This window comes from Rhinichthys klamathensis, unplaced genomic scaffold, assembly GCF_029890125.1.
Source record: "Rhinichthys klamathensis goyatoka isolate OS25496 unplaced genomic scaffold, OSU_Roscu_1.1 h1tg000186l_1, whole genome shotgun sequence".
In the NCBI taxonomy this organism is placed as follows: domain Eukaryota; kingdom Metazoa; phylum Chordata; class Actinopteri; order Cypriniformes; family Leuciscidae; genus Rhinichthys; species Rhinichthys klamathensis.
The window spans coordinates 929,633-949,163 of NW_026606714.1; the positions used below are offsets into that span (position 1 = coordinate 929,633).

General features: G+C 38.3%; 1 protein-coding gene across 7 annotated transcripts in view; it reads left to right on the forward strand.

The window, feature by feature from the left end:
• Window positions 1-19,531, forward strand: part of ebf1a (EBF transcription factor 1a) — a 168,381-nt gene that overhangs the window by 99,017 nt on the left and 49,833 nt on the right. For all 7 annotated transcript variants that reach the window (XM_056261811.1, XM_056261814.1, XM_056261813.1 and 4 more), the window contains exons 9-10: window positions 3,914-4,044; window positions 6,309-6,435. In XM_056261811.1, the coding sequence (XP_056117786.1) occupies window positions 3,914-4,044; window positions 6,309-6,435 (258 nt within the window). The remainder of the gene's footprint in view (window positions 1-3,913; window positions 4,045-6,308; window positions 6,436-19,531) is intronic.

Consider the following 19,531-nt stretch of genomic DNA (forward strand, 5'->3'; position numbering starts at 1 on the left):
TAACAGCTTGTAGTGGAGCTAACTACTTTTTCAAAAGGGTAGCATGACTGTACAGTGTTTCCCCTAGGATTTTTTTCAGGGGGGGGGGGGGAGACTGCTAGTGTTGCGGAGCGGGCGTGTTACGGATACGTGGTGTAATTTTTTTTGCAATCAAAAAGCATGTCTAATTAATTGAAATAATGTATTATGAATCATTAAACAATACTTTTTTTTTAAATATATGAAAAAAAATGTCACACTAATTCTGTGTTGTGTTTTTTCTGGTAATAAAATGAAGACATAAACACAAGTTGTATCATTTATCATCAATTTTAATCATATGAAATTAAATAAACTTTTTGTCAAATAACTTGCTGCACAATGAGCTTCACTGTTAAAATTAAAACATGGATTATTCCTTAAAAATGTCAGTTTTGATGATAATTTATTTGGATTAGTGTTAGTGTATTATTACATTGGGACATATCTAAATTCTAATGTACAACAGTAATATATTTCTGTCAAGTTAAACCGAACTTTTATTTTGACGGGTTGCCGTTAAGTACCTTTTGAGTTTCTGTGTGTTTATGTCATGATGATAGTTTTTCTCAAATGAAGCGGTGAAATGATCACGAAGTGACTTTCCTACTGTCTATGTGACTTTCAGAGTGGATCTAGAGCCTGAGAGGAAGTTCATGCATTTGTGTCTTCATATAGGCCAAAAAACAGCGCAAGCGTCACACGTGCTTCAGTGTGTGAGTGTGTGTGTGTGTGGTAAATGAAACTGCGCGTCGGCGGCACCATTCATTCACACAGAACATGCAGGATTCGCATTTAAATAGTCTTTGTGTTTTAATATTCACACACACTAGTCTACATCGCAATTTGATTTCAAGTGTACTGAACTGCTTTCTATTTTTTCCTCAAATTTACAAATTCCGTGAAATTCCACGTTATACACTAAATTCCTTTTTTATGACGGGATTTCGTCAGCATTTTAGGGGGGGCGGGGGGTCGTTTTGGGGGGGCGGGCCGCCCCCCCAAAACAATGGTAGGGGAAACACTGCTGTAGTTTAAATTAGATTTCATTTTTCTTGTAGCTTGATAGTTGAAACCTGCTTCCCCAACACAGTTCCCCAGACCATTTTCCCCTGCAGGTTCTCAATTTCCCCTGCAATTATCTATGCTAGCTCTTCCCAAGGCATCGCCGATGGCTGACACACACCAGTTTAAGCTGTGCGAGTGAGGTCTACAGCCTCGTTTCATCTCAGTTCAGGTCCTATCAGCGGAACCGAGCGCCTCCTATACGCAGGCCATCTGCCTCCACCGTTCGTCTGCCTCACTTAGGTACACTATCACACGTGCGTTGAGTGTAGACCCCTACCCTCTCCCAGGGGTCCTGCCTGCAGTCAGAGCCGTGTGTAACGCTTGTTAAAGGATGTGTGCTTAGTCCCCCTATCAGAGACACAGAGGACAACAGAGCCGCCCGTGACAGACTCTCCCGTTCTCTGCCTCCGACAGCTGCCTCAGAGGACCCTTACTTTTCCTTTTTTCCCTCCCTCATGTCTTTTCCTTCTATTTAAATTCAGCAGCAAATTGGAACAGCAGTAATTAGTCGGTTAAAGCGTCTTCAGTGAGATACCAAGCTTTAGAATCCGGTGCCAAAGTTCAACATGCTGAAATGAAATTTAAACTCATTAAGGTGTTGAATTTTTATGGCTGGCTGCTGTTTTCTCAGAGTGTCCCAGGGCGCCTGGCCTTTTGATCGACTGCTGTAAGGACTCCGGATTTCTCTGTGCCTGGCGAACTCCGGCGCTCATGACATTTGCACGAGTGTCATAAAACAAGCACTCGCACCTGGCCCCCTCCCTCCCTGGGCACACATGGGGTCAGTGTAATATTTAATAAAGGTGTGTGTATAATCAAGCGGAATTAGCATTCTTGTTCTCCTACCACCGCCAGAGGGGAAGGAAGGAGGGGTTGGAGGGAGGAGTGCTGCTATTGTACACTCATCACTGATCTTTTCCAGTCTGACCCTCAGATTTCATTAATTATGTCCATGACTAAAACAAAGGCGGAGGGGAATTACGCCTTTCATAAGCAGAGCACCAGGGGGTCGGGTGTCCTGTCGCCCTGTTTTTTTCCTGCACTCAGTTTGGTCAACTGATTCTGAGTGTCTTTGGACCAGAATGCATAAGTTGTGCGGAGTGAAAGTGGAGTCACACGGTTTTGCCAGGAGTAAGGCGCAGGGTTTTCTCTTTCTCCAAACTTGCTCCCATGACACTCCATCATTAGCATACCATGTAAGAAAATTGTATTTTCTTTCTGAAATTTGTGTTATGATATTGTAGAAACAATGTCAAAATGACAAAACAACAACAGAGATTTGAGAATCACAACCTGGGTCAAACTGAATTTTAATACAATGAACATTTTATTAAAAATGCACCTTTTTGTCTACACTATGCAACTTAATTAATGTGTAATATTATTGTAGAAACAATGTTAAAGGGACAGTTTACCCCAAAAGGACATTTTTGTCATCACTTACTCACCCCCAATGTTTCTTTCTTCTGCTGAACACAAAAGAAGATATTTTAAAGAATGTTGGTGACCAGACAGTTGACGGTAGCCATTGACTTCCATAGTAGGAAAAAAAGTACCGTACTATGGAAGTCAATGGCTACCATGAACTGTCTGGTCACCAACATTCTTTAAAATATCTTCTTCTATGTCTGATAAATCAATGGTATTAAAATGTAACACTATTCTGACTAAATAAATTCAAAATAAAACATTCAAATTAAACACAATCATTTTAGATTGCTAAAAGTAAATTTAGGCGTTACAAATTTATAATGTACGTAATAATTTTGAGACTTACTAAAGATTACATTTAACAATTTAATTTAATTTCAATAATAAATGAATTAAATTTAAATTATTAAACAAGTTTTTTAACAATATGTAATAGCAAAGGCAATCAAAATATAATAATTGGGGGAAATGGGCATGCACAATTAAATATCCAACATTATACATAAAACATAATTATATCAAATTATATTAATGTATAATACGAATGATATAAATTTATATAATCTCTAATATCAATATCAGTATGGGAAACAGAGAAGAGAGTAAAGCGATGGTAAAGAGAGACTTTACGGCTGAGCTGTAACAGTGCAGTTTTAAGCTATGGAGTGGATTCGGAGTGGACTTTCACTCACCAGTGAGTGGGGAATAGAAGCGGAGTGGTTACAAAACACTGAGCGGGGTGGAGAAATTGCTGTCGCTCCACTCCACTCTCTGATTTCCAGTTGTGTTCCTCCATGTGACAATCTAAAGATCCCAAAACACAACTAGAGATGATCATGGTTAGGTTGCAGGAGATTTCCAGGCAACCACAGCAGTGAATCATGCTACTATACAGGGTAGATTGAGATAAATGATCGGTGAGCGAGCGTCATCTCTCATGCTCGCACCGCTGTCAGGAAGCATATGGGGACTGCGCAGAGGAATGGCCACAGTCTAATCATATGTGACGACTCTAATGAGTCAGTCACTTGTCATTAAGCTGTGCCTAAAGCTTCCTAATAGAGTGTGGCTCATAAATCTATTTGCCGGAATCAGGAAGAAATCAGTTGCACGGCTTTACATTTATTTCCTAAGAATTTAGTCTGTGCATGAAATGATGTCACAGGTGATGCACACGAGTGACGATGTGCTAGCTGCTTCCAGATGTTTATTCTGATGCATCTTGACATTATTTTCATATAATCACTTTACAGGTGTCTTGATGTGTACACAGGCAAATACATATAGCCATAATTCATCTATATTTCATATGCCTTTTCAAGAAAACAAGCTGTTTACTGTATACGGTGAGCCACTGTTTCACTCATTTGTTCCTATTCTTCTTTCTCTAAAACAGCTACTCCTTGCATTAAGGCCATCAGTCCCAGTGAAGGCTGGACAACAGGGGGTGCCACAGTCATCATCATTGGTGATAACTTTTTTGACGGCCTACAGGTCATCTTTGGCACCATGCTGGTCTGGAGTGAGGTTGGTTTTTTTTTCTTTCTTTTTTTTTTTTTTTCTGCAATTCATGCTCAACAGACAACAACAGAGATTTAAGAATCACAACTGAATTTGAATATGAAAGAAAATTATATTTAAAATGCACCTTTTTACCTACAATAGTTATGCAACTTAATTATATAAAATATCTACGATATGGAAGATGGATTCAAAATCCACTTGGCTAACAAATCTGAGAAGGCACCAACCAGTCTGAAAGGACATAATGCCTCTGTTCTCAGCGCAGGCTCATTTTTGGTCAGCCAGTCTGTCTGTTTTCCTGTCTGTCCATCTGTTTTGGTCTTTCACTCAGTTTCTGTGCTGCTTATGTTGAGAAGAGCTAGATAAAAGAGGTAATTCTATAAAAAGCCTCTCATTGACAATGCCATATTTATCTGAGAGGTGAGAAGAGCACTGCCTGGCATATGAAAGCCCAGCTAAGTGAGCAATGAAAGGGACAGTTTAAAGCCATGTAAAGCAGCACCAGTGCTGCTGGCTTTGAATATGACAGAGTATTTGCAGGGAAACTGAGCGCTCATGGCTTCTTTGTAGTGGCATGGCTCCTCTTCAAAGGGATTGAGCACAGCTTCACAAACATTGTAAGCAGTCAAATCATAGTCTAATCAGAGAAAAAAAACAATACTGTTTAATAGCTCAGCTAGTATGGTTGCAGGTAAACAGGGGTACCTTAAATGCACGTTTCAAACATTGTGAAGTTATACAGTGTCAGAAAATGCAGATGCAAAAAAGGTGGACAGAATGTTGATTATGTAAGGACTTGGACGGTCTGCACCTCCAGCTGACAAAAGCTTTAATCTCATTGGCTGGCGAGATTTGCGTCACCATATGGAACTAACAGAAAAGGTCATCTCTGATTAGTACTGACCAATGACCTCTCATAACTGTCCTTCAGGATGGCATCAATATTTTTCATATATTAAAATGAGGAACAGAATGAGAGGGAGAAAAAAAAAAAACACTCCATGAAGCTCTCAACATCCCAGAGGCTAAATATGTATATTCTATGGTCAGAATAGAATACTTACTTACTATATTTACTGTATAATGCACAGCATGTACTGCATGCTGCCTACTGACCTCATTATTTTGCATGTGTATATATATATATATATACATACTGCCAGTCAAAAGTTTGTTTTTAAAAGTAGTCTCTTCTGCTCACCAAGGCTGTATTTTTTTATCCCAAAACAGTAAAATCTGTAATATTGTGAAATATTATAAAACGTTTAATTAGCTGTTTTCTATTTGAATATATTTTAAAATGTACATTTTGCTTGTTATGGCTGAATTTTCAGCATCATTACTCCAGTCTTCAGTGTCACATGATTCTTCAGAAATCATTATAATATGTTGATTTGGTGCTCAAGAAACATTTCGGATAATTATCAATGTTGAAAAACGTTTCGTTCAAATATTTTTTTATTTTTTTATTATTATTATCAATGTTATAAACAGTCATCTGCACTTTTTTTTTAGGATTGTTTGATGGATAGATGGTTCAAAAGAACAGCATTTATCTGAAATAAAAAACGTTTGTAACATTATACACTACCGTTCAAAAGTTTGAATGTTTTTTTCAACATTGATAATTATCAGAAATGTTTCTTGAGCAGCAAATCAGCATATTAGAATGATTTTTGAAGGATCATGTGACACTGAAGACTGGAGTAATGATGCTGAAAATTCAGCTTTACCATCAGAGAAATAACTTGCATTTTAAAATATATTCAAATAGAAAACAATTATTTTAAATTGTAATAATATTTCACAATATTACTGTTTTTACTGTATTTTTGATTAAATAAATACAGCCTGGGTAAACAGAAGAGACTTCTTTCAAAAACATAAAAAAATCGTACAGATCCCAAACTTTTGAACGGCAGTGTGCAGCATACATGCATAAATACATATATACACTAAAAATGTGGCATATTAAGAATAGAGAATATACCTCTATAAGAATAAGATGGTTGTATGCTATTCTGAAAATAGTCAGTATCCTAGTATTAGGTCAGAGTTCATTTTTTCCTATTAAGCCTCAGTGTGGGCCTGATTAATGAGACGATCCAATTCCAGAGATAGAATTTACCTTATCCTCTCATTGTTGCGGTTCATAAACTCTGAAGAGTAAAAATAGTTCAATATTTTGTTGTCTTATTTCAACCTATGTATTCTACTTGTTTTATTTTGACAGCAACAAAAAAACATTTTTTAATTTTCTCTTTCAGCTCATAACCCCTCACGCCATTCGAGTTCAGACTCCTCCCAGACACATTCCCGGGGTTGTGGAGGTCACTCTGTCCTACAAGTCAAAGCAGTTTTGCAAAGGTACACCGGGCAGATTTATCTACACAGGTAAGGACAACATTAAGCACCTTTATATTAACCGTACTCAGCCAGCAACGTACAACCATCATTTCTTAACTGTTCTTGATTTCACATGTGGGTTGACTAACGGTCAGCCAGTGTTTCCTGTAGTGAGGAACCTATGCCATAGAGGAATCCTACTTATTTCCTGAGCACACATCTTAATACGAACGGCTGTGCCTAGAACTCCAGGAACATCCTGCAGCCTTCACAGATAAGGGAAATGTAGGACTTATCTTATGGAGGAAAGAGAGGTCACCTGTGATATCTGCTGGCTCGAAAATGAGTTTACTGTACTCTCTACATATTGGGAGTTCAGCCAACAAGAAGTAATTAACTTCAGAGTTCCAGAAGTAAAGGAAGCGCATGATGGAAGTATATGATGGAATCAAATGGTAAAACAATGTGAAATCAGCAGAGGAAGAGGTGAAGAGTTTGTTTGCTGATCTTGCAGCTTTTTTAGTTTAAATTTAGAGTTTGCAGTCAAAGTACAAGCGCAGCCTTTCTGAACAGTGTTAAAACGCTGAAGGGAGCGATGTTAAAGGCCTGTCTCATCAATAGGTTTAAACAGTGCACAGCTGTGGGTATTGTTGGCTCAGTTGGTGTCTATGTATATGCCTGTGCATTCGTGGGTGTGAATGAGTATGCTTGTTGGGTTTATGGCACTGGACTTGGCTTCTTTTCATGGCCCATTCAGCGAGCACATGGGTAGGAATGGAGGGAGGGATTTAGACATTCGCACACAACCACACAAACACACGTACAGCCACACACGTCTCCGAAACAGAGGGCAGATGGTCAGCCCCTTTTATGGCTACACTTTTAGATGTGCCCCTTTTGCTAAAGCTTCAAGCTCAATAACCATCTAGAATGCTTTTGATTAGATGTGCAGGTTTTAATTCTCTCAGCGCTCAAATTCAGTTTGAAACTCAATGCTGTTAATGACAAGAGACCAAATGCATATCTGCCTATCTCACTGCAGACCTTTAATGTTGGCATGAAACGGAAATTGCCATAGTCGTTTCTTCTATATTGTGACATGTATCCAAGTGAAACGGCTTCTGGAATATGAAAAAAATGTAGGACTGAACTTGATTTTGTTCATCAGAGATTGATTGGATGATTGGATGATTGTCATTTGCTATTGCTGAGATCTCATGTGAGTGACAGGTTGTCCTGCCCTCACAGCAGTAAACGTGTCATCAGAGAAGACATTGCATGCATTGTAGTAGGGAGAAGTTATTTTGATTAAAGATTAAGAGGGCACATTAATAAATAAAAAATAATAATAATGTGCACGGATGAATCATTTATAGTAAATACAATATTCCATACAATATAAATTACATTTTGATTTTAAAATGGCTGGTACTGATCTGACGCCCACCTCAAGTTGGGCCCACCGCGCGATTCTCCTCAGTTTAAAACATTTTGAACCGTCCCTCTTCCCCTTGTCCCCCCATCCCAGCTACTGCAGTGGGAAGTCAGCCTGTGTATATCTCTCTCTCTCCTGGCTCCAGTTGGCACCTGTGCCTTGCCCAGTTGCCAGTGGGTACTAATCATAGAGTATTGGCAAAGCTATGTGGCAGCTGGCAGTGGAATTACACATGGGGCATCTGGCACCTCTAATCAACTTCTGTCAGGCAGAGGAGATGGAGACCTAATTAAATCAATGGTGCACTGATGCTGCTGTGCTCAAACACCACACAGCCATGCGGAAAGCCTGAGCCGTACCTGGAGAACATCCCTTACAGCCATGGCGGAGAGAAAAAAACAATCCTTTCAGGGAAAAACTCATTTTATGTTGCCTTTTACATTCAGTGCGTGTTTCTCACAAGTATGTACTATGCATGATTTTAGAGTATTGCCTTTACGTTTACATTATGATGCTAACTATATTTGACACTGTTCCGTCTGTAGTTATAGAGCTGTGTTTTGGCTGTGGCATCGCTCTGATTATGAACCTAGCAGCCACACAGTTAATGGATTCCTCAAAGGCCTCCCTTTTCAGAAGTATCAGATTCTCTAGGATTCTTGGCACATGCTCGTGTGAACAGTGCCTCTGGCTGGCCAACGGTTTGTAGTTAAAGGGATGGTTCACCCAAAAAAGAAAATTCTGTCATCATTTACTCACCATCATGTCGCTCCAAACTCATATGGCTCATATTGCAAAACAAAAAGAGAGAATTTTGAGAAATGTGATGGAAGTTTTTATTTTTCCCATGTAATTACAATTAATGGGGACTGAAGCTAAAATAATAAAAGTATTGTAAAATGAAAGTATTATAATTCAACATATGTATGAATTATATAAATACTATAAATTAAAGTGAAAATGTTTGTAAGCGTTTTAGATTTTCTGTGTGACAAATAGATTGACAGAGTATCTTGTGTTACATGTATAGATATAGACACTAATGATCGATCATGAAGTATCAAATATCAACAAATTTGCTTCTGTGATGGGTGAGGTGTCATTTGCGGTAGTACCTGCGTTCGGATTAATCTGCAGTTTGCTCCAAAACTAAACGATGACAGATACAGCATTCACTACTCAATACTCAAGAGAAGAAAAGCCAGAACAAAGGACGTGTTCACACTAGAGAGGCGTGCACGTGAATTAAGCAGGGTGCAGAAACTTTTAGACAAGGAAATTCAAATTAGTTTAAAAAAAAAAAAAAGCGATGCAATTACCAAATCCATCACTTCAATGAGATTTATGGATTAGCCTACTGAATGAGTCAAACTTGCGAAAAGACCCCGGAAAAACAAGTTGAAAAGATTTGACTCAAAATAATTATTCGTTCACAACTGTGAAGTAAATGTAAGGTATATAACAACCTAACTTTCGGTCTGTTCCTCGTATAAAGATATCATATTAAAGGTACAGTTAGTAGGTATACTGTATATAAAACACGATTTGCATGGACTATCTTTTGTGGTGCTTAATCCGTTCTGAAGCTTTACAGCTCTAGTCCCCATTCATTGAGTTAAACTGAATGGAAATATGACCACTACGTTCTTCAGAGTTTCTCCTTTTGTGCTACACAAAAGAAAGAAAGCTTTATGGTTTATAACCACACAAAGGTGAGTAAATGATAACATAATTTTTTTTTTTTAGTGTATCTGTAACATTTTTACTGGTGTAATAGTACAGTAGCTCAGTTGTACTTTCTCAAACCCAAGCATTAATGAGGAAGACCCAAAGACATCTCAGCTCACCCACAGTTTCTAGGCCTCTGCAATTAAACATCCAGAAGCTCTCTGCAATTATATTTATCATCAGAAACAATTAAACACTCACCGCCTGGGACATTACCCATCCTGCATGGCACTCCACAGATAAGAGGGATGAATCATGCCTCCCTACTTTCTCTCCCTCTTCCTCCCTTTCAATTCATCTGCAACAAATGCATTTCCATGTTTGGTTGTGTATTACTTCTCACCAGATTGCCATGTTTGCATCATTCGTCAAAGGGGTTTCCCGTCTCTTTTGGGGGGAAAGGGGCAGAGATATAATGCTATCTGCCAGTGAGCGTATGTGAAGTCTTGTGCAGCCGATAGATTGGAGGTGTTGATGAATCACTTGAAATGTTCAGCAGGCAATTGGTTGCTGCTCAGTATGCAGGCCAGTGGGCTGAACTGCACCCATCAGGCCTGATATTAAAAGACTCTGCTCGATCACATTAGAGGGAGCTCTCTACGCCTGCCCAATGATTAAGTCTATGGGAAGCATTTGTCACTTTAGTTGAGCAAAAGCCAGACTTCAGATCATATATGCATACTTGCATTAACTCTTTTAATGCAAATATACGTTAATCCGTTGGTCTGTCCAATTAAAATCGAGGTTAGGACGTTTGGTGCACATGCCCTTTAAAATTATAGGCGGTGAGGAGAGATTATCACCTCAAGAGTTGTTTGATGCTTCAATTTTAAACCATGCCTAGAAAATTGTTGGAGATGATACTCATATCCTGAATCCCCACTTTAAATTATTACCATCAGGAAGGAGGTATAGGGTCTTGATGTGCAGGTCTAATCGACTGAAGAATTCCTTTGTTCCTACTGCAATCAAAGCGTTAAATAGAGATAAAACACTGTGAATTGCCATCGTGTCTCCATTGTATTAACCTTCAATTATTTTCTATTTTGTTTAATTTATGTTGTAATGTATGTATCGATTCGCTTTTAATGTATGTTGTTCTGTATGCACAGACTTTGCACGTTGTCCGAGACAAATTTCCCAGCGATGGGACTAATAAAGTATAAACTAAACTAAATCTACAAGGAAAAATGCTTCTATTTGGCATTTTCTAAATTAATACAAAAATACCATCAGCTTAACAATTTGAGTGAAAACTTAAAGGACCATGGATTTCAGAATGTTTTAATATTTTTGTTTGCCTGTCCTCTTACTTTAATGCACTCAAGCTGTATGAACTACACAAGTTTGTGTAAAACCTAAAGATCATATTATCTAGTATTATTTCATGAATGATCCAAAGAGATTATTGTGCTTGAACACAAACAAGAACATCTAACCTTTGCTCATTAAAACCCTAGAAATATGTCTTAAATATTGTTGGTTTTACTGTTATTGTTTCTTATTTTTCAAAATGTGTACATACACACATTGTTGTGGCAAGAAGATGTTTTTGAAAGAAGTTTCTTATGTTTACCAAGGCTGCATTTATTTGATTAAACACGTTCAGTTAGATTAAGTTCAAAAGAACAGCACTTATTTGAAATATAAATCTTCTTTAACATTATAAATGTCGTTACTGTCACTTTTGATCAATTGATTAATTTCTTTAAAAAAAAAAAAACGGTAAAAAAATCCTAATCCTTTGAACAGTAGTGTAATTTCTACACAGTCTCCGACTTTTGGACTCTACTGTAAATGTAAATCATTCATTTATTTCAAAGTAAAATGTTACAAATTCCATATAAAATATGCAGACTGAAAAATGTAGATCAGAACAAATTATATACTGTAGTCACCTATGTATTTTTTTTCCTACCACTAGATTTGAAGAAAGCTTTCTTCTTGAGTGGGTTGAGTGATCGTTCGATTTTGATAATGAGTCTCTTTAATTCTATTGACAAATGGGGTCACACTAGGTGATCAATGATAACCGTTCCAATTAAATTGCTAAACCTCTGCATGGTGGAGATTGTAACCATAAAGATATAGAGCAATTGGTTTGCTCAACAGCGGGGCGTCTTCAGTGGGCCATTTCACACAGATGTCTGTCTTTTAGAAGCTGCTGCTCACGATCGAGAAAAACAAGTCATCCATTTTACGGCCACAGGTTCCAAGATCCCCCCCACCCATGTCTTAAAGTGATGCCTTATTTAGCTTGTCGGATTTTCCAAATAAACGCTATCACTGGGTTTATGGAAAAATGGATAAAAATGAGATTGTAAGGTATTGATCCCAACGTGGGTAGGGCTGAGGAAAAACAGGCCTCATCTATATAGGGAGAGAAATGAAGCAATAATTCAGGCAGGCATCGAACACCCTGCCACTGAGCCTATCGATTCCTATCCACAGAATATGAGATCACACCTGAATGAAAGAGAGCTCTGGGGAAAACAGAGAGAGAGAATGAGAGAGAGAGAGTGTAAAACGGAGTCTGCCTTTCCTTAACATGTACAGAACATTGCCACCCTGACATTAACAGCTCTGTACAAAGCCCACAAGTGCCTGTTAAAAGGTTCTGCTAAAGACCAATTACCCAGCATGCCTTTCTGCTCCGTCAGTCAGAGTTGCTGTTCTAGCCCTGCAGGTCTATGTGTGGTCAGCTGATTCAATTTACCACCAGCAGCTCAGTGCTAGCATCTGGTCTCAAAAACAGGAAAGCCACAAATATCGTGTTCTCGCCAGTCTAAAAACTGCCGCCCACATTGTGCCCTCGGGCTCTGTGAGATATTAAGTGTGGGATTTTTTTTGGTGGTGTAAGGTATTTTAAAATGTACTGTTTTGACTGGCTCCATCTGCTTTTGACAGCGCTCATAGTATTGTCTTTTAGTAGTGTCTCACTCCTCTCCTCTCTTCACCCCCACGGGCCTGTAGTTATTATTGTGAAATATGAAGCGATCCGGCTGTGCCTTCATGAAATTTCAATGAGCATTGATCTGTGTGATTGCAAGGAATCCGTCAAGCAATGGTTGTTGTTCATTTATTTATTTATTGCTGATATGTTTTACTCATTTTGATCCCATCTTCTGGAGAAAGAGGGGAGCTGTCGATTGTTAATGTATTTGTAGCTTTCCTTTTTTGAAAAATCAGGTCTGTTCCTCGATAGTTTCTTTGTTCACAAGGCTGAAAATTTAATTTGCTCCTCCAGGAGGTCCGTTTAGATTCGTAACAGCTCTATATTTGCCTATATCGATTATATTCATTAAACGTAACAAGATGGCATGGTATACGGCTGATATTCTGCTCTTTTCAATATTGATTTTGTAGATTTTATTTCAGCTCATGACATCACACATAACCTTTTCGTTCTCCTTTGCGTATGAAATTGGAGAGCTACAATGAATCCGTGATGACACGAGACTGACTCTATCATATATGTTGGATGACTGGCTGGTGTTATTTCTGTCGTGAAACCGTTCTGTGAGCCCAGAAAGAAATGGAAACCACAGCTTGCCAGTTTCTGGAACTGTAAAAGTAGACAAGTGCATGGACAGTTGAAAGGTGTTTCCCTATAAATATACAGGTCTGCTGTGCATGGTTTGGTAAGCAACATTACACACAAAGTACCGGTAGGACATATAGAGTCCGGAAATGAAGAAGCTCATGGGATTTTACTTCCCTGTTTGGTGTGTATCTCTGAAAATACAGTTTTGTTAGAATTTCAGACAAAGTTCACCCCATGACCCAGCACAGGAGGTGTTTTTTCTTTCTTTTCTGTGTGGTCTCAAGGGTTTGAGTTTGTTTTTGCGATAACGTATATGCTGTCACTGGTCAATGTCAGTTTGATTTGTGACATATACCAGAAGTACATGGATTTGTGTCCATGAAATGTTTGCATCATTGTTTTCAGTGGGTGTTCAGCGACTCTATAAAATTAGCAGCACTTTTCCGGTAACTGTTCAGTACACAGTCACTCTCTCAGCAAGTGTGCATTATCGAGTCGACTGGTGAGAGGATTGTACAGTATGTGAAAATCAATAGCAATGAAGGAGAGTAAACACGTGCAGATGTCTTTAAGTGTGGCAGAGTACTGTTTAGCCTGAGATCTTGCCCATCCATCTCTGTATCAGCACATTAACTCGGGTTCCTTCTCAGAGGTGCTTTGCATCTAGACCTGTGCCTCATTATGCTAGCACATGGGTCTGCTTTAAAGAGAGATTCTTTAAATGTTCCCTGTCCAGGCCCTCACTAAAGTTCTGTTCCAGCAGCCACTTCATTATTCACTCTTAAATGAGTTTAGTTGTGATTTACTCAGGACCAGCTGTTTTACAGCTTTTATTGCATGTGTATTCTTGAAGACAAATTAAGTATAATGAGATCGAACATCTTTACTAATAAATGTCCCTAAACTACTCACAAACTATCAGTGATTCATTATTATTTTAAATTAAGAAGATTTGTTTTTATACTTTTCAAAATACATTCAAATCCTGGGGGATACAATCAAACCAATTATTTTATCAAATGTATTAATATTAATTTTGGTTGAATATTCTGTTTGTTTATTTAATAGTTTTTATAGATTTTACACTAATGTTAAAAAGTTTGGGGTTAGTACACTTTTTTTAGTGATGCTCCTATCGACGCAGTGTTTTCCAACGTCATTTGAAAGTTCAACCGATGGAAACTAGATGGTGGGTAGGAACGATGTGTAGAGACCAATCAGACACTGTTTTACAGCTGGAGCGTGCTTGGTTGACATTGATCGCTCATATTTACAGGTCTTGATTTACCGTGCATCATAGAAATATATATATATATATACTGTAATAGAATATAAATATAAAGCTTGAATGATCGGGATCGGTATCGGCAGATCATGATGACAGAAACCGATAGTCAGTATCTGCTGCGAAAATCCTGATCTGAGCATCCCTTTTTTAAAAGAAATTAATACTTTTATTTAACAAGGATGCATTAAATTGATCAGAAGTGACAGTAAAGACATCTATACTGTTACAAAAGATTTATTAATATTAATAAAAATCTATTCTAGAATCTATTAATAAAAAAATCTTGAAAAAATCCATCACAGTTTTCACAAAAATATTAAGTAGCACAACTTCTTTCAAAATTTATAAGAAATGTTTCTTAAGCAGAAAATCAGCATAAGAATGATTTCTGAAGGATAATGATGCTGAAAATTCAGCTTTGCATGATCACAGAAATAATCTATATATATCAGGGATGTGATTCTTCCGGATTAATCTGGAATTCCGGTTATTTCAGCCTAAAATCATGACCCACGTGAATCATACAGATCAGTAAAAAAAAAAAAAAACGCGGGTGGTGGGGGGTGTTTGGAAGTTTTGGGAAAGTCATTGTAATTTGTTTCAAAAAATATTTATATAATAGAATATGTTTAAGTGATAATATTAGTTAAACAAACTACAATACTTATCGTTCATTCGATCCATCCGACTACGGCATTTCCATCAGATTTCGTTTTGCAGCGTTGAGCATTTTAACCAATCACACACGTTTCCGTTGAGTTTATGAGCGTGATGACCAATCAGAGGCGTTCAGATTAGTCATCGCTGAAACGAATAGTTTTGTTCAGTGCGCTGACTGAATTCTTCTGCTTCCATCATAAACAACAAAGTGCAGATTCGATGTAAGAGATTCATGTTGCACGTTTCTGTGATTTTTAACGGGAGTTTTGTGCGTGCTTAAACTCGCGCTAGACCCAAGTTATGGACAGCCTCACGATCGTTCCTGGCACTGCGTATCTAGGCCTAGCACGAGTGCTTTTATTAGGCTTGCTCTTTATACGCAAAACTAATACGTGCATCTGGTAGGCAAAAAAAGTGCGTATCATATGTAGCCTACGCATAGACAGTAAAAGGCGCTAAATTGCTTATTGGATGCGCGTAAAAGGTCATTTATACGTAAAAGGTCATTTATACGTAAAATGTCATTTATGCGTATAAAGAGCACGCAAAGCTCGATCGGTCACATTCTCTGCTCCCTTTTTGTGTACAGTTTATTTCAGTTAATATAATTTATTCATCATGCTGATGAGATTGTGTAGTCTTCATTTTCTGATGTGTAAAAAGCATTAATATAATTCATAAATGGTTCTTAGGTTGTTTTATCTGTGTAGCCAGAATATGATGTGCAGTTTACCAAAAAACATTTTATGTTGCCTATTCCTATTGTAGAAGTTTGAGTGGAATTTTATTTACTGAATGAGATTGATTGGTATTGGAAACACAGTTGTTTTCTTTACAGAACTACAGAACAGTTATCACCCTTACATTTTCCCCAAAGATAAGTTAAGACGTCCTGTTTTGTATTACTAGAAATAAATTATAGCTGTTGAATATATTTCCATGTGTGTCACACATCACAGTTCCTGGTAGTTCATGCAGTAAATGGCTGATTCAGGTGTTTAAAAAGTAAAAAGTGCTTTACGCTGGGTCTTAAAAAAATGTCCTGCTTTTTTTCACTCGCACAATCACATCCCTGATATATTCAAATAGAAAACATTTACTTTAAATCGTAATAATATTTTGCAATATTACTGTTTTTTCTGTGTTTTTGAGTAAAATAAATGTAGCCTTGGTGAGCAAAAATTATTATCAACCCTAAACTTTTGGATTGTAATGTATCTCTGTTAAAATGTATAGTTTCACCTAGAAATACGTCATATTACCGTAGTTAAATGTGTTGTGAAAATTGCGTCATGTTGTCTTCAAGCCACAGAACCTGGTGGCTGTCCAGACATAACAGCTACAGCTTTCTTTTCACATAGTTCAGGCTACCCCCGCTCTTTTACTCTTCCATTCAATCTCTCCTACCTCCATGTCAAACCTGCTGTAATACTGCACAACACAATCTCTCATTCAGCCTCCATCTATTTCTTTGCCATTACGATATCCTGCAATCAGCTTCTCTCCAACCCCCATTCGTACGCCACTCGGGCCGCTTCTGTGCTCTGCACTGGTCCGCACTTCCATATCCATGTCTCCAAACCACCAACAGACCTGATTACAGGAAGCCTATTTAGATATGATGTATTGTCAGCCGCAGGGCGGCTTTGAATCATTCTGTCACATTCGACTGTTTTTGTTGTTCTTTCCTTCGCCGATAGCTGCGTCTGTTCTCCATCATGCTCCGGGATTGTTTTAACTTTTTTTTTCTCTCGTCTTGCTCTTTAAGTAAACAGCCAGTCAATCACTGTGCTGCTTGAGCGACTGTGCATCCAGGCGGTCATGGCGGCCGAGAAAGTCGAGGTTAATGCTGCCTCTCAAACAGTGAGCCGTTGAGCCCTACTGTGTCTCGACGCATGAAGTCTGCTGTTATTATCCAATGTCAACCGCTTTTTAATGAAGTTGTGGCTTATTGTAAAAGTAAACAAGAAGAGTTATTTTAGATACCTTCTTTCTTGGGGGCAGTCATGACCTAATGGTTAGAGAGTCAGGCTGGTTACCCGAAGGTTGCGGGTTCGATTCTCAGTATGGGCAGGAAACGACTAAACAAGCACGCCGCCTAACCCAGGCGCCACAGCAAAAATGGCTGCCCACTGCACCTGGTGTTTGTGTCCACCGTTTGCAGTGTGTGTGTGTGTGTGTTCACTACTCACTACTCATAATGTGTGTGCACTAGGGGTGGAACGGTACATGTATTCGTATTGAACCGAAACGGTACGGGCGTCACGGTTCGGTGCACGAATTTACACGGAGAATACACGGTATAAAAATAAATAAAACTCGTGTGCAAATTAATTAATGTAATGCGGAACTACTGTTAGATACGCGGGTTCTTTAGGGACACATAATTCTGTACCATCGGCTTATCTCTGAACGCGCGTTCACTTCAAACGTTGGCTTTATACGCACGTACTATTTGCTTTGGACTAGCGTCGAACAAGACGCGATAGACGCGAATTTGACGCTCTATTCGCGTTTGGTGTGACCGCATAATGAACAGGCTGCGATGTCAAGATTGCAATGCTGGAGTGTGTGTGTGTGTGTGTGTGTGAGAGAGAGAGAGAGAGAGAGGTGCGGGCGCGATCGAACAGTGGAAACAAAAAACATACTCCGTCATTTTGTTCATACAGATCATTAAACCTGCAAAGTGTTTACTTATATTTGTGTACACTCGCAATAAAACACAACATTGTGCTTTTGTCACACTGTAAACTCTTGTCAAACTGTAACCTACAACTGTCACCCAACCAAAATCACACACACACACACACACTGTTTTAAAAGCAAAACATATTTATCCAACTCCATTTCAAAACAGTCTGTGGTCCCATCTTTTGGACATTCATCATATTGCATTGGTTTTCATTTCTTGTCCTCGGAGCACTAATCTTACACATTCTACATTGATTAAAAAAGAAAATCGAATGTGTTTTTAATGGTAGTATTATTATACAGAAATCAATTATTTATAATTCAGATGAGAATAATGTTCTGAAATTTCAGATCTGAAATATAGCTAAATAATTTTAAATTAATTCAGGTACAATTACCAAACATATCGCAAGGTCTTTTTGTCTTTGTATTAATTTAATTAATAAACGAATTATATAAAACTATTGTCAGTGCACTACAAATAAACTGGTTATATGCCTTTATTAATAAAACTTATTTAAAAAATACAATGTCTTCTGCATTTTTGTTTTGCTTTTCCCTCCATTGTACCGAAATCGTACCGAACCGTGATGTCTGAACCGAGGTATGAACCGAACCGTGACTTCTGTGTACCGTTCCACCCCTAGTGTGCACTAACTTGGATGGGTTAAATGCAGAGGACAAATTCTGAGTATGGTTTACCATACTTGGCCTTCATATGTTATGTTCACATTCACTTTTCAATGTATGTTTCAGGCTTCATGTCAAAACTAGATACCTGACCAGCATTTGCTTGTACTTATAAAGCCATAGATCCCACCTGCCGTTGGATGTTGTATCGAGAGGCATTAATGTACAGTCAGAGCTGCCCGTTCCCCAGTGGAGGATGGCCAGGCTGGGCACAGCTTGTGTTCTGGGCTCCAGGGGTCTGGTTCTGTCTGGGCCCTTGGCCATCTGAATCCACTCCACTGCACTCAGAGGCTGCCCACAGTCTGTCCTCTCAGCTGTGGAGCTGAGGGGAGCTGGGCGAACTCCCTCAGGAAATGTCCAGGCTGCGGCCTACAGGGCAAACAGAAGGGAGGCTGGAAGAGCCCCCATCTTTAGCAGGACAATTAACTTAGGGCCAGAGGACTCTAGTCCTCAGTTGCTATTTTTCTTCTGCTCTTCTGTTTTGTTTGAGATTTGCCACTTCAGGCAAAAGAAAGGCGGTCAGTCTATCATGAAAGAAAAAGTGTGTGTGTGTGTGTGAAGAGTGAACAACTGTTAGAATGACTCTTGGGTATCTTATGTCACATACCCAAATCATTTTATTACAGTATTAAAGTCAGGTTTTGGCCTCTTCACTGACTTTATTCTAATTTGGAAAAATGTATAATCAACTTGTTCTTCGTTGTATTTGCTAATATCAAGCTGATTATTAATCAGTTGAGGGCAAATTAAAGGCATTTTGACATATCAATCTCTAAATTATCTGAAAAATTATTAGCAAATTTAAAGCAAAAGTAATTTGTGCTCCAGATATAGCATAAAGCCAGCTTAAAACCAGTATACAGTGGCTCCAAAAAAATAAACAATTTGGATAGTTAAGCCATTGTATAAATATATTTGCATTACACAACAAAATATAGGCTAAAACTAAGTGCCATTTGTTTTAAAGTAGTATAGCATAAGCATTCATCAAAAATCGCCTTGACATTAGAGACAAACCAGCTTTGAGGAAATGTCTTAATTTGTTTGATACTTCTTGGTTTGATATTTGTCATCTAATGCAGTGAGATTCATACATTTTTAAGTATAG